The sequence below is a fragment of the Saccoglossus kowalevskii genome, chromosome 17 (assembly GCF_978046115.1).
Source record: "Saccoglossus kowalevskii chromosome 17, keSacKowa6.1, whole genome shotgun sequence".
Lineage (NCBI taxonomy): Eukaryota > Metazoa > Hemichordata > Enteropneusta > Harrimaniidae > Saccoglossus > Saccoglossus kowalevskii.
Window position 1 is genome coordinate 25,842,430 of NC_140657.1, and position 15,784 is coordinate 25,858,213.

A 15,784-nucleotide genomic window follows, 5' to 3' on the forward strand; every position below is an offset into this window, starting at 1 on the left:
ATAATGATTCCTTAATTTGCATAGGAATTAATTATCACATTATAATGAAACTTGGTCAATATTAGCCATGGAACAATACACATATTAAATTAGTTTGAGATTGAAATCAATGACATAATAATTACTTAATTTGCATAATAATCACCCAATTTATTTTGAAAAACGATACAAGTGCATGGGATCAATGTATTAGTTTTGGATTTAAATTCGAGCATACTAATTGCATAATCATCACATTTCATTGAAATTTGGTTCATAGATGTGATTAGTTTAATAATGAAAAACATGCTCCCAAATTGGAGCAGCTCTCCAGAAAATTGGTAGATTTGTTATGAGGCAGCATTGAGTCAAAATTAGGAGAGGAAGATTGGATCGGACACGTACCTTGTAAGCAGTCAACAAAATGGTCTTGGTGATTTAGGGATGCCCAGTGGGTCCCAGCCCCATTTCATGCTGGCCACCGTACATGTAGATACAAATTACATATTCTCACTAATACCTATACCTCAATCCTATTAATCAACTTTGCGTAAGCTTCTAATTTCTTTTTGAATAGAAAGACCAAATTGAGTCTTGTATGTTTGTTCTGCGGATGACCCCGTCTGCAGAACCTTTGAAAAATATCCCTAAAGCAACTAGATCTAAAGATTTTCGAAAATATATTCACTTTGTTAATGTTTGAAGGGCAACACCTATTTAATAAAAACTGAATAGTTTTGTTCATTAACTGTTTTAGTTAGTCATTGAAAATTGCATCTCGATTGAGATCTTAAGCAGCCTCTTACCGATTGTGCCCTTCTGAAAATGTTATGATAATCTATTTATAATATTTGAGTTATAAAATAGTTGATCATTCCTGAAATTGCTGTATCCCTGACAACCCGATCCAAATCTCTTATATATATAATTGTTTGCTACTATAATTGATATCAAAATGTAATGGCTTAGGGACAACCTTGTGATTATTTCTTGAAAATCCGATGATCATTTGAGTTTTAAATAAAAACAATTCCCTAAATTGTTGTTTCAATGGCAACTACATCCGAGTCTCTACCAAAATCTAATCCATTGGACCCTATCAGGGCGACCTGTCATGATAATCCGGGCATTTTGATTTATAACTGAAAAATCGTTCCCGAAACTGTTGTTTCCAGTAGCATTCTAGATACGGTCACGAGTAGGAAATCAGTTACAGGCCGATTTTCATTCTCAGTAGTCAATTGCAGATATCACATCTTTTCACCTTCCCTCCACACAAACATCAACAACAGTTGTCAAGGCAAAGGCAATCCAAACAGAAGTAGCCGGTCAGCTGTTGAAAGGAGTGATCACAATCTGCATGATCACCGATCCTGTTTTTACGCTTACCTGTTCCTAATTCTAATGAGCAGTGGTAGACTTTGTCATATCTGAATCAATTTGTTGTCCCACAGTCTTTCCAGATGGTCACAGACAACATTACAACAGTGTGTCAGATGGTGTGTCAGGCCAAACCTGCATTGAAGGATGCGTACCTATATATACACACTCAGCCAACCCCTTTTGAGATTCACAGTAGATGGCATGGTAGTCCAACTTCATTTTCAACATTTTCATCTACCCATCCATTGACGGATTGTTTCTTCATCAGTGAAAAACTTATCAGTACACACTCTAACTCACACTCTAACTCAAACTCCTGAGATCAATATGATTTGTAGTCAGCAAAGGTAATTCCGAATAAGAATAACCAGATGTCTAACTCACCTAGGGATGGAAATAGATGTGTACAATTCAGCCTTCTGCCTCTCAGACAAACAAATAGTGATTGACATAAACCAGCTGCAAAAATGAGCTCAGGTACTACACACAACACTGCACACTAGATGTGTTTCGTTGGTCTTACAGGCATGTCTGAAACTATCTAGACATCCCAGTGTACTTAACAATAAAACACAAGCAAGTTCCAGTCTGGTTGACCACCATCGATTACCTGGTGGTTAGGATCCTTCCATTCCACCCTCACCATTCATTTTGTCAGATGGGTTGAACACACGCGGGGGGAGGGTGCTCACATAATTAACCTACATTCACAGGGGCAAGACTCTGTTTGATTATTAAAGAAACAGGCCCTGTATGCGTTTTTCGACTTGCGCCCTCTATCAAAAATGTGTCGCAAGAGTGACATGATAGTTGTTTTTGAAACGATGCACATGATTGGATAAAAGTAACATATGTATTGTATTCTGTCAAATCATATACTTTTTGAATGGGGTATTCAAATAGGTTTGGACAATTTTTGGAGAGGTATGTTCTGTAAAGTATCTGATTAGTAATTTGTTATGCTTATAGCAAAGGAATTGATTTGAAAAACATTCAAGTGAAAGTACGTCCTGTCACCCTTGTGATCAAAATGGTTTGGTCAAATTGACGCAATATTTAATACTAACAAATCTTGTTACGTATTGGTTCATAGTAAGTGTGTACAGCCACTAATGAGATGCTAAATGTTTTGGGTCAGGAGTTAAAATTTGCTAATGGCGTGATAACATAACAAATTAAGTTGTAATTTCAGTTGGTGTGCAAGCGAGAAGTTCTCCATTATATTCTTTAATATCGCTAAACAACATGTGGTATCATATGGTATATACTACACCAATACACTGCATTGATTTTAAAAAAAAATATCTCAATCTTCATGTCTATAAGGTATGCTCATGCGCAGACTGAGCCATGGCTTTTCAGAAGGGCCAGCTAATACCATGCTCAAGTTTCAAATCAGTTATACAGGAGCCACTGGTACCTTCCTTCTATGTCAACTGATAGCTTTTCTCTGCCACATAGATAATACTAATAAAAAAGCACCAACCAGATTGGGGAATATCAGATCAACACGGTGTTGTCTATTAGTTTGGGTAAGAACATTGCAGAGGACAATTGCATTAAAACACTTATCAAGGGGCTCACTGGGTTTCGCTATGTTCATTACCTTTGATAAAATCTTTTGGTTAAAATGTTGCCCTGCGTCGGGTAAATGATTTGAATACTTTTCGCGAGTTTAGTTTGGTGGGATTCATGTCATGGCAATAGGGTTCTATTTGATGGCGATAGTGAGAAATGTAACCAACATCCCTTTCATGACATTTGTCATAAAGCTGCATTTTCCATATCCTGGTCACTCGCACCATGGGCACAAGTAATAACATTGCTGATGCTTTGTCTCAATTTCAGATGCAGTGATTTCATTCTTTTACTGCATAAGCAATCAATCAACACAAACCATGTATATCATTTAAGTCATATATGACAGCACTTCAAACGGAACCCGTGTGAATGAGTGTTAGTCTGTTCCTAGAGCGAGGGATCTTCTAACATGTTTAATATCTCAATATTTCACAAAGTTGGAAAGTTTTTTAAGTTTAATTTCTCTTTCGTGAATTTTGATAGTGCTGTTTACCTAGTTCATTAGACCAGCAACTATGTTCTTGGTTGTTAATGAAATGCATGACGCACATTTTTTTTTTCAAAACAATTCCATATACTCTTTCACACAGTTCTGTCCAAGAATGAGATGTCTTCGAGTACAAACCCCTATATTTGTTTTCATTTGTTATTGCATACAGATAAACTGAAAATCGTTTAGAGCGCAATTGGCGGTATTGAGGTGCTTGCATGCGTACATAAAATGACCCTGAAACTTATGTCCAGTCCCTAATTGATCAGCTAATGTTTGCATGACCTGCATATACCACTAGTTGTCTAATGTTCACAGTATGTAATTTCGGGGTTGTCACTACAATATACGTATATACATATGTACATTGCCCATGTCATTTACAAGCATTCTTTTTGGTCATGTAAACTACAATAGTCTACATTCATCTACAGAAAAATTTGCTGTACAAAATGGGTTATTTTCGTCTACATTTGTTGCGTACTGTAATATCTACATTTGGAGGAAACATGATGGGAAGCAAATATTTTGCAAAACATAGGAAAATCAGAAATGCAGTATGTTTGAGGGCACCTCAGATTTGGAGTTATGCGTCTACTTCGTTTTGAAACCATACGCAGCGTTGTTTAAGTGTGGCATGTGACTTTGTATCTCATCTAATATCACATCTAGTACTCAATACTTGTTTCCTTTAATCCTGCATAGGTTTCTTGGCACATAGTAAACATTTCTCCATTAAGAGATTGTGTACTTACCACAATTTTCTCTGTATTATAGTTTCAAGCTAAAATAAAACTTCATCATTGAAGTAATGCAAAACAACAGTCGTCTTCAGACAGATCTAAAATTTAATAATGATTGACTCGAGAGCTCCCCAAATTTATATTTACAGAGAATCTGAGAATTATTCGGACAGTCAGTTAGCAATATATCTTGGAACTTTGCAAAACACTTGGGTCTTTTCCAATCTAGACTTGGCGTCGTTGTATTGACACGCCCACAATTGGGATCATTCCATTATCTTGCTAGATGCGGGTAAAACGCTGTTCTCAAAACGACACGCGCTAGTTACCACATATTAACAGGTCATATGTTGTATATGCATTCAAAGTATTATTTTAAATTTTTATAACCATCTGACCATTTACAAACAACTCCCAAGTGTTGAGTAACCCCACGTATCAATGAACTCGTCGTTGGCGGGAAGGCTCAAAGTAAAGTTTTTTAGCTGGACTTGCTGCAGTTTCGCGACAGTTTTAGGCCAAACTAAAAGTTATTTTTACATTACTGGTGCATTATGTATCCAATTCAAATTTTATACCAAAGTGGGAGAGTACGTCAGGGATACACGGACGAAAAACTCGATTATACCGGTTTGATGGACTTTGTCAAATCAAAAGTGCCTTCCTTGAGCTAATCACTTTTTCAACTGACTAAAATGAGCGAGGGGTTGACATTTTTCGACAAATTTAATTACCGTAACACCTAACTTGTGATTTTTAAAATTACTGAAAATAATTACAATTTAAATATAAAAAATAAAGAATGGTTGCTGTAAACGCAAGCTAGATAATACTTGCAAATCACCCTGCCGACAACCCCTATGAAATAGTAATCCCATACCACGCGCCCGTCAATCAAGTGGCGCCGACAAGTCTAGATTGGGCAAAGACGAAAGTGTTTTGCAAAGTTGCAAGTCATTTTGCTAACTGACTGTCCGAATAATTCTCAGAACGACTGTAAACTTGAAATACCAGAACATTGAATAATATCATTCCAATCACGACAATTGAGACCATTAAACATAAATAAAAATGTTATTCCAAAACATAGTAAATAAAACGAAGACGTCTATTTTATAGTTTAGCGGAAGTTTCTCATTTATAGCGGAACACAGACGCGCACGCAATCGCGAAGTGGAAGCGCGCATAATTCATCGATGGCGGCGCTGTTAAATATGTTTTACAACTCTCTTGTACTCATGTGTTATTGATAACTTACGACTTTCTCAATTTATCTAATACGTGTCATATTGGTAAGGAAATTACATATAGATATAATGGCGTAGTGTCTAGTGTGTGTATATTTAATATGAATATTATTTTTTAAGTCTTTCAAAGCAGAATGTATCACTGATCCAGCACTTTTGCCTAACGCACTTGATTTATATATATAAATATAATGAGTTTGTTGTGTTGGTAATACCATGGAGGTATTATAATACCTCCGTGGAAGTACGACGGATTGGGATAAAGCGCCCTCAGTGAGTACGTTCACCAACAAAGTTCACCGATAGAGGGCACACGTCCACTAGAGTTTAAAGGTGAGTGTGTATTGGTGTTGCTGCACGAGTGCTGCAATGCACTTGGACTTGGACCCGCTACCGTAAGTTTGTATCGATGATCGCCTGACCCGCTAATTGCTAGTGTTACTCTAAATAATCCAGAAGCGTGGCTGAATAAAATGAGAAACGTCAGGTCAAAGTTTATCAATCGCTAAAATTGAAATTGTAACTGTTTCAGTGTTTGTATAGAATCAAAGTTCAGCCGTATTACATTCATAACTGACTTAGTATGTTATTTATTTTGATTGGCCACACTCCTCAATCATATTAAATGCTAGAGTCATTTGCATTTCCAATAGCACAATGTGTATATTCATCTCTTGGCCACAGAACTGTTTGACGGGCAAGAGTGTCTTAGTAGAGTCCCCCCGGGGGGGGGGGGGGCTACTTTCACATTAAGTGGGTATAGGTGTGAAGCCCACCTCTCGAAAACCATACTCACTTCTAAACCATTTTTTTTTCTATTTATATACCCACTTCTAATCACAAGTGCTTTCAGCGAAAAAAAACACCCAGCTCACAACTTCTGCAACCAGTGAGTGCATTTGGGCAATGCATTTTATTCAGCCTTTTCCAGTATTTGGCTTTGAATATAAGGATCTGTGAAAAAGTAAATAAATGCTACACATTTCTAAACCAAACCATTGATAAATGGCTACCCACTTCTAAACAAAATAACGTGAAATGAATGACACCCCAGTCATACCGTACCCGTATTGCACTTCTATGGAAGTAGACCCCCCCACCCCCCACCCCCGGAGTCCCCTCACCCATAACTGTATTTTAATTGTATATGCCTCTCTTCATGAGATTTATTGTTATCTGGAGGGGCATATGAAATTGTATCAGTGGGCTGCAGTGTTAAGATTATATGGTTTAGATTAGGGATTGGGGTGGGGGGGGGGTGTGGCTTAAGGAGCTTTTTCCCAGCACACAGGCTGATGTACACATTGCTGGGTTTACACAATGGTTATGTGATAATATAATATACAGATAGAATAGAATAGAATAGAATAGAATAGAATAGAATAGAATAGAATAGAATAGAATGTTTATCGCTATCGTACCTTTTATTTGAGGTTTTGATGAAAAGTACAATAAAGTAATACATTCTGAAAAATAACTAATCACTGACACTGTAAAAATCAAACAAAATGTAAAATGCTGCAAATTTCTAAACACGTAATGAATGAATGAATGAAATGAAATCTCCATTATGTCTGCGGCTCCCTTATTCTTTTAACACCAGGTTTGCAAAAAACAAATGTGAATTACGTTTGTCCTTAGTACCTCCGTTGTTGGGACATTTGTTGATCAGATCTTATTAAACTGGATCTTGACCTTGAAAATATTCTGTCATTTATTTTTACCAACTGTAACATTGTGTTATACTATGTAATTTTTAATACAGTTATTTCATACTCTGTTAATTGTTGATTATGATTCATCATGAATTAAAAATAAAATTTTTGCAGCAAACAAGATATTCATTCAATAAAACAATGAAATGATTTAAATATGCATGTGCACTGATTGTTATCACATGCGTTTTTCATTGAATGAATACTGTAAGTGTAATGTGTGCTGCAAAAAACTAATTTTTAATTTTATGATAAATTATTATAATTCAGTTTGGTCATCAACTATATACAAGTTGTTGGTTCTTTGTATCAAGAAACAAAATTGAAAAATAAAGTTTTTGGCATATATATATATATAAATAGTTTCCACCTATTTCTCATACATGCCTTGACCGATTGCATTCAAAACTCATAAATACATCATGTATACTTACACATGTCTATAGATTTTGTGATATGATTTGAGTATACTGGGTCATGGTCCGGTTTGGATAGAATTCATAGGAACTTAGTAAAAACATTAGACATTATGGAACCTTGATGCACATTATATTTTTCAAATCAGATTTAAAATGGCTACCTGACAAATTCAGTTCCAAAGCTATATATCAGATATTCCGCGACCAATCATTTTGGATATACATCGACCATGCATCATAATGCTCATATAATCATGTGGTGATTCAAGATGGCTGTTGATTTTAATGTGACAAATTCATCCAAATCAAGCTTTTCTGCAATTCCAGATCTGATCTCAGTCTTGCACAGACAAATTTTGATGAAACTTAGTTTGTACATTGAAATTTATGGGACTTTAATGCACATTTTTTTTTTTGTCAGATCAAAATGGCTGACTGATGGACATTTTTTTTTTAAGTGAATCCTGTTCTCAAGCAACACCTTTGACAAGCTCTTTACTGCTCATGTTCCAGCTTTATATATTTCTTAAACTTGCGAGCTCACAAGGATTTTGTAATGTAATTTCTTGTTTTATTTATAGCAAATGTCTAAAGCTGCTGCTAGTGGTGTTGGTAGAATTATGCGTGCTGTGAAAGTTTCTGAGTTTGGTGCTCCAGAGGTACTGAAAGTGCTCAGTGATGTAGCAATCCCAGTTCCTACAGGAAAACAGGTTTGAACCATTCATTTGAAAAGATAATAATTTAAGAAGTACATGATGATCAAATCATACATTGTTAATTAACTCGCCAGAGGCCATTATAATAATATATTTACCAGGAACTGAAATAGACAAATAAGTGAACTTGGAAAGATTTATTTCCTACTGCCTGCTTCTACTATAATAATTACAACACAAAAAACATTTCATGCACAACTGGATGTTGTTTTCTGGTCAGTATGGTTTGTTTCAATAAATGTCAATAAGATATTTTATGTCTTTTATTCTCTCTCCCCCAGAAAACTGTTATTCTAATATATTTGCCTAATTAATTGCTAATTACATTTTTAAATACAGGTTCTGATTAAGATTGCATCTGCTGGTGTCAATCCTGTGGACACATATAGACGTTCTGGTAACTATCCTCTCCTTTTAACATTGCCTTTTACACCGGGCAGTGATGCATCAGGTATCATTGAGAAAACTGGACCCGAAGCCACAAAATTTAAGGTGCTAAACTTAACTCATTTTGTTTAAAACTGTATTGTATAAAATTGAAAACTAGAAATTGTTTCTTTTATGTGTATTATTTCAGGGAACTGCTAAAAAAATTGTCCATACTATTAAATATATGAGTATTCATCTTCTGTATCATATTTCACTATATAAGATAAGATAATTCTTTATTACAACCTTATAGAATGAATTACATATCTATTTTGGTTTATGAAATGTAATAAAGGTGTTAAAATAAACATAACAAGTTAGATATCTAAAATCTACTACATATAAATAAATAACTAAATAATAAAATAAATAAATAATATATATATACATATATATATATATATATATATATCAATCCATTTCATTTCAGTCCGGAACCCGAGTTTACACATCAAAATGTAGCAGTGGCTCTTACGCAGAGTATGGAGTAGCCGCAGAGGATGATGTTCACGTACTCGCCGATACTCTTAGTTTTCAACAAGGAGCGTCAATAGGGGTCCCATACTATACAGCATTCAGGTCACTCTTTCAGCGGTAAGGACTGAATCATTATATGTTAGGGATTGTAAGGTTATAATGTGTGTGCAAATAATATGACTACATTTTAAGTAGTTGTGAAAAGATTTGGTATAATTGTGAATAATGAATGCACAAAACCCAATTCGGGATAATCATATTAATCAGCAAGTCAATATAATAGTCACTAGATAGTTTGTTGGTGCAGTTTGTTTTTCAGCCAATGTTTTTCAGGAAGAACTGTTTTTGTTCTCAGCCCTCACAGAAATAACAGAACATATATGATTTTTTTTCTGGTAAAAGAATATTTATACTAATCTAATTTCACTCGTCTTATTTTACAGGGGCAACTGTAAGGCTAGTGAAACAGTTCTTGTACATGGTGCTAGTGGTGCTGTAAGTACAAACATTATTTTCTATATGAAGAAACAGAGAATTATGCAATTAGAGTGTGTGCTCATGGACAAAAAGTATCTTACTCATTGCTACAGCTACAGTCTTTAATACTGAGAAATATTTGTATACTACCAGCATATCTTCTAGGTCTTAAAATCACTGGTTTATTAAGAAAACAATATATTTAATGGGTAACTTTGCATATTCACTAAGATTTAGCGCATTTAACAATCAGCGAAAAAAAAGGGAAATTACACTTAACTTGTATGTGTGTCCTTTACAGTACATGAAGAGATAGAGCCATTGCTGTGGTATTGTTACATATGAAGGCTTGAATTTCATTTCATCAGAGGCTGCATTTCCATAATAAATATAATTAATAATATGAGCTTAATACGAGGATACCGCAAAGTATGCTCAAAGACAGTGTAGCAGGAGTATAGGCCGCAACACAGCGACCGCATACTGTCTGAGTGCATACTTTGCAGTATCCTCATAATAAATCTTTTTATTATACATCTCTTCCTTCAGAAATACATCATGGGAATATGGAAACAGAACTTTGCGCTTGGGCAGCCCTGTTTGTTTGTATTATTATTAGAGGACGCTTACACACGTAATCATGGTTCCATATTTGGAATTTGTATTTCCTATTATAGTAGGATGAAAATACTCGGTGCAATACCGCGAAATTATGGCACGCTGTAACTTATGGAGTTACGGTGACAGATGTATAATAGCAATAAAATAATAATAAAAAAAAACACATAATACTTCTGGTAGGGCCATAGTAATATTTTGATTACACTGTATGTCTACTTTGGTCTAAGATTGATGCTAGATATTCTGTCATGCTTAATTCAGTAACACACACTAGTGCATCATATATTTTCAGTATTTATATTGACTCAGAAATCATAACTTATTTTTTTATCCTATTTTAAATTTTTTCACCATTTAAAATATTATCACATATACCCCACTTCTCTCTATTAGGTTGGCATTGCTGCTTTACAACTTGGCAGTGCCTATGGTTTGAACTTATTTGGAACTGCAGGAACGGCTGATGGTTTGAAACTAATAAAGGAACACGGTGCAATGAAGGCTTTCAACCACAATGACAAAGACTATGTCCAGAAAATAATGGTGAGCTTATAACGCATAGAATATTGTTTATTTTGGGCCAACAATATTTAAAACTTGCAGCCCATGTATAACCCCTCCCCCCATCCCACCTCTTGCCATATTTTGTTGCATAAGTCTTTTTATATACTTTGTTAGTATGAAAGATAGATATAAATGCTTGTTTGCAAAAGTTGTAATGTTGCCACCAAAAACAAACTTACAAGATAGATAACAAGCTGAATGGAATCAGGTGATAAAATGTGTGATTATATTATTAAATTTCCTTGAGTGTACAGTGAAATTGTCTGAATTTGTTGACACCTAAGTTTTCAGCCAGTAGTTCCACTGCATTAGTCCATTAATACTAGCGACAAATTTCTTTAATTATTACTTACACTTACATTAAATTATTTGATGTTATTTTGTCAAAATCCTATAACTGTGTATGCACATTTGTTGCACCAACATTCCACAAACTGATTAACTGATTTGGAAACTTCATGCTGATAAATTCATGACACAACCTCAATATTCAGACACTGTATTTAAAAACTACAAGATGCATGCATAATAATTAGTTAATTTGCATATCAACTTTGCTTAAGTACTGTTGTCTCCCGATTCAGATAAGTTCCAATAATCAGATAATATATATATTATATTGGTTAATATGATATATCATTTCTCTTCTATATGTATATGTATATGTAGGATGAAACTGAAGGAGAAGGAGTGAATGTCATCCTGGAAATGCTAGCTAATGTCAATTTACAGAAAGATTTACAGATGCTGGCACCCAAAGGGAGAGTCCTCGTAAGTTATCAGTGTTAATTCTACTTGTAAATCTGTGTAAACAAAATTGTATTCATGTAATGAAACGTCTCCAATTTATATGTGTAGGTAGTAATTGTGTGGCTTATCATTAAATCAACAATATTTCAACCAGTTTGCTTTTTAAATATTTAGCTGAGGTTTTTGGAGGTGAACATTTTGAGAAAACAAATGTTTTGGGGTTTTCTTGGGCTGAGAAAATAACCAATTCATTACACAAATTAACAAACGTAAATATATTCTGTTTCAGTACTTATCTTCAAACTTGGATTGTTTAGATGTATGGTATTACTATATTTAGATGATATTGCAGTGGTGGGGCACGTGGGTGGGTGTTAGATGGGTGGTCGCCCCTTAAAAAAAACTGTTGGCGGGGGCCTTACCCTTTGTGTCAGCAAATTTGTCCCTCAGAATGCAGGGAATAGCTTTCAGACAGTCTAGATTTCAAAATTTTGAAGTTGAAGCATGCCCCCAGACCCCCTAGTAAGGTCGCGCTTCGGCACAAGGTTTGTGAGCAGATTTCGCCCTCCCCATGCAAGATTTTGTGCCGCCGCCTTTGTATTGCTCTTAATGATACAAGATTCTAGTTAGTACCCGTTCGGACGAAGTCCGAAAACGGGGACTTATAATTCGGTCTCTGTTCGTGCGTCTGTGCGTCCAGAGTCATATCTCAGAACCTCTTGGGCCGATTCCGTTCATTCTTTGCATGTGCCTAGTACTTTATGTGGGACATATGCACATGCAGTGGTTTAGCGATTCAATTCAAAATGGCTGACTGGCAGTCATCTTGTTTTTTGAAAATGTTGTATTTTGGACATGCTTTGTCAGTTTTCATTCAAACTTGGGACATAGATTATACATGTTAGGATACATGTTCATGACGATTTATTTCACAATTGGATCAAAGATGGCCGACTGGCAGCCATCTTGTTTTTTGAAAATGTCGTATTTTGAACATGCTTTGTCAGTTTCCATTCAAATTTAGTACATAGATCATACATGTTAGGATACATGTCTCGATCGTCTGTGAGTTCCTGAGTCTGTCCGTCCGTGTGTCTGTCCGTCAGTGCGTCAGTCTGTCCAGAGTCATATTTCAGAATCCTGTGGACTGATTCCGTTCATTCTTTGCATGTGCCTAGTACCTTATATGGGACATATGCACATGCAGTGGTACAGCGATTCGATTCAAAATGGACGACTGACAGCCATCTTGTTTTTTGAAAATGTTGTATTTTGGACATGCTTTGTCAGTTGTCATTCAAACTTGGTACATAGATTATACATGTTAGGATACATGTCCATGACGATTTATTTCACAATTGGATCAAAGATGATCGACTGGCAGGCATCTTGTTTTTTATTTTTTACGCGGTATCTTGGACGTGCTCTGTCAATTTTTATTCAAATTTGGCACATACATGTATTTTATACATGTTAGGATGCATGTCCATGACAATTTGTTTCAAAATCTGGTCAAGGATGGCCGATTGACAGCCATCTGACATTTTGGCTTTACTACTATATTTCCACAATTTATGTACCATTTTCATTCGTATTTGGCACATACATCATACATATCAGTGTGTTTCATAATCAGATCAAAAGTGGCCGAATAATGGCTGTTTTCATTTTTGGCCATATTACTACAACATGGAACACATGTTTTGATGTAAATAAACAATCTGTTGTATACGCCACTTGGAACTCAAGTTTCAAGGACACGCTCGCGACAAGCTCTCCGCTCTAATATGACGAGCACAAAGAGAACTTTCAAAAATTTAACAGAGACTGTGTCATTTTCAATGACTTGTTTTCTTACGAGTATATGCTGATACTTGGATTATAGATTTATTACTAGCATATTTGCACAGTCTGAAATTATTCCTGTGCACAAACTCAGTTGGGAGTCATTGTGGTTACTATGTACATGTGTAAGTACATATGTACATGTCTGTTTCACCAAGACCACCAGATCCACTTGTCAGATTTCAATAAAACTTGGTACATGGATGCCCTCGGGTAGTGCACAGACCTGCTGGTACTAGTTTTTAGTCATTGAATGCCGCTATCTAAGCTGTTCATATATAAGTGATTTTCCAATGCCTTCCTTCTTGAATTCATCAACTTTTGAAATCAATTACTTCTTTTTGATTGCTTTGGTTCTTAGTATGTAACACCTCTTAGAAATTGTTTTATTTCATGACAATGTCTTAAACTGTCTATTTAATGAATATAATTTTTTTTATAATAAATCATATCTTCTATCAGATTTGTTCATTTTGTGCCAATATCTCTATTTGTTGAGCATATTTTTGTCATTTTTAGTAAAAAAAGGTATTTTTTAGCATTCACTTTAACAATTGCTCTTGTACTTGGTATGCAGAAACCTTCGGTATAACCCAATGAATTCAACTTAGTTTTGAGAAATATAATAATCTACAAAGGGGCTATTGTAAGGTCATCTCGTAAATCCTTGATATATCCCATCACCATACATAGATACCAGAGTTGCATACCCATATCTCTTAAATTCTTAATATATCGTTATAACCATACATAGATGCCAGAGTTGCATACCCTCATCTTATAAATACATATTTTATCAGATATCACTATACATAAATATCACAGTTGCAAATCGTCATCCTATAAATTCTTATATCATTTCATTTGAACAATAGTGACTCAGTTTGGCTGTTCATATACATTTATAGATTTAGGTAATATATTTAATTTAGGTAATTGGTAACCGTGCACCTACTGAGATTGATGCCAGACTAACCATGACAAAGGAAACGTCTATTATAGGTGTTAGTTTAGGAAGTACTACAAAGGTTAGTGAATATGTTAAATTGTATTGTTAAATATTAATCAATTTGAAAAAATCTTATTTAAAAAAATGTTGTCTTGGAGCCATATCCTTGACGTTTTTTTTACTGATTGCAATCAAACTTTATACATACCTCATATCATACATGTTCAAATGAATTTGTTCCAATTTGTAATGAAAAATTGCTGTCTTGTCGCTGTTGTTGTGGAACTGACTCATTATCCATGACCAAGTGCAAGATCAAATGTGGTAATAACTATTCGCCTTAAAGCGGGAGGGTCGTCACCTGCGCATGTGCGGGAATTGAGTCCCAAGCAACTATAACAACACACGCTAAAACGCAAAGGCTCATGGGTAGACGCTTGTTTGTAAACGATGACACGCTACGGCCATATGACGCATGCACAGATGACGACTCCCCAGCTTTAAATCTGACAATTTTGTTTAGATTACGCGCAACACTTGTTAATCAGTATTAAATTCGATAGATACAGATATTTGATCAGATATCAACAATAAAACTTACTTTAATGTATTGAACATTTATTCATACTTATTAGACATATTGTATTGCAAAATGTTGAATTCTGAGATTATATTATTTTTCTCTTCTGGTGACTTGCTACATTTGTATTAACAGGAGGAGTTTAAAGAGATAACAGCTGCAATGCATGCTGGGTTTGTCAAGGGATATTTACAGCCTGTGGTAGGTAAAGAATATCCACTTGAGAAAGTAGTAGAAGCTCATCATGAAGTCATCGAACATAAAGAAGGATCACATGGGAAAATCGTTCTAAACATGTAATCAACACCAATATTCAATGAGAAATACAGATATCAATTTACATAACCAAGAATCAGTTTTTAAAGTCTGTATTTACTCTGATAGGATAGTTACTCATTAGTTACTCAACATGACTTGCCACACTTGACTTGATGTTTTACATTCAGTAGTGACTTGCAAGTGATTGGTACACAGTATAACTTGAAAGTCCACATGAGTGTATAACTCTAAAAATCATGCAATGAAAATTTGATGTGTGAATTATACATGTAAAATATATCCTGTTGCTAGAACCTTTAGAATCAGTAGATGTTGGTCATGTTTATAGCTTCAGGCGAGACACGTTTTCATATAGTTCACATTTAAGATTGCCCTTCTCCATTATCAATCATAGATAAAGGTGATTTTTGGTTTGGATTATTTTATTTTCCTTAGAAAGTGAGCATGATTCAGAGAAACATAACATATTTGGATCTGTATTAACTGACATGCTATTGTGCCATCACAAGTGTAGTCTGAAGGCATGCAATTTCATAAAAT

At 35.0% G+C, this 15,784-nt stretch overlaps 1 protein-coding gene across 2 annotated transcripts; it reads left to right on the forward strand.

Annotated features, from left to right (window-relative positions):
• Positions 1-5,736: 5,736 nt before the first annotated feature.
• Positions 5,737-15,317, forward strand: LOC100375024 (zeta-crystallin-like). 2 transcript variants are annotated; one of them, XM_085491766.1, is made up of 9 exons: positions 5,737-5,756; positions 8,139-8,267; positions 8,613-8,765; positions 9,133-9,296; positions 9,623-9,674; positions 10,671-10,820; positions 11,511-11,612; positions 14,369-14,464; positions 15,101-15,317. In XM_085491766.1, exons 2-9 carry the CDS (start codon positions 8,142-8,144, stop codon positions 15,263-15,265), a joined length of 1,008 nt encoding a protein of 335 aa, XP_085347892.1. In that variant the 5' UTR covers positions 5,737-5,756; positions 8,139-8,141; the 3' UTR covers positions 15,266-15,317. The 2 variants fall into 2 exon arrangements, with proteins under 2 accessions (XP_085347892.1, XP_002733966.1); XM_002733920.4 differs by having other exon boundaries at positions 5,742-5,818.
• Positions 15,318-15,784: the final 467 nt, after the last annotated feature.

Bases quoted from the DNA above. Each gene is read 5' to 3' on its own strand.
- LOC100375024 (XM_085491766.1), top strand. From the start codon at position 8,142: ATGTCTAAAGCTGCTGCTAGTGGTGTTGGTAGAATTATGCGTGCTGTG. The intron at 9,297-9,622 runs GTAAGGACTGAA...CTTATTTTACAG, and splicing joins TTCAGGTCACTCTTTCAGCG to GGGCAACTGTAAGGCTAGTG. The intron at 14,465-15,100 runs GTTAGTGAATAT...TTGTATTAACAG, and splicing joins GTTTAGGAAGTACTACAAAG to GAGGAGTTTAAAGAGATAAC.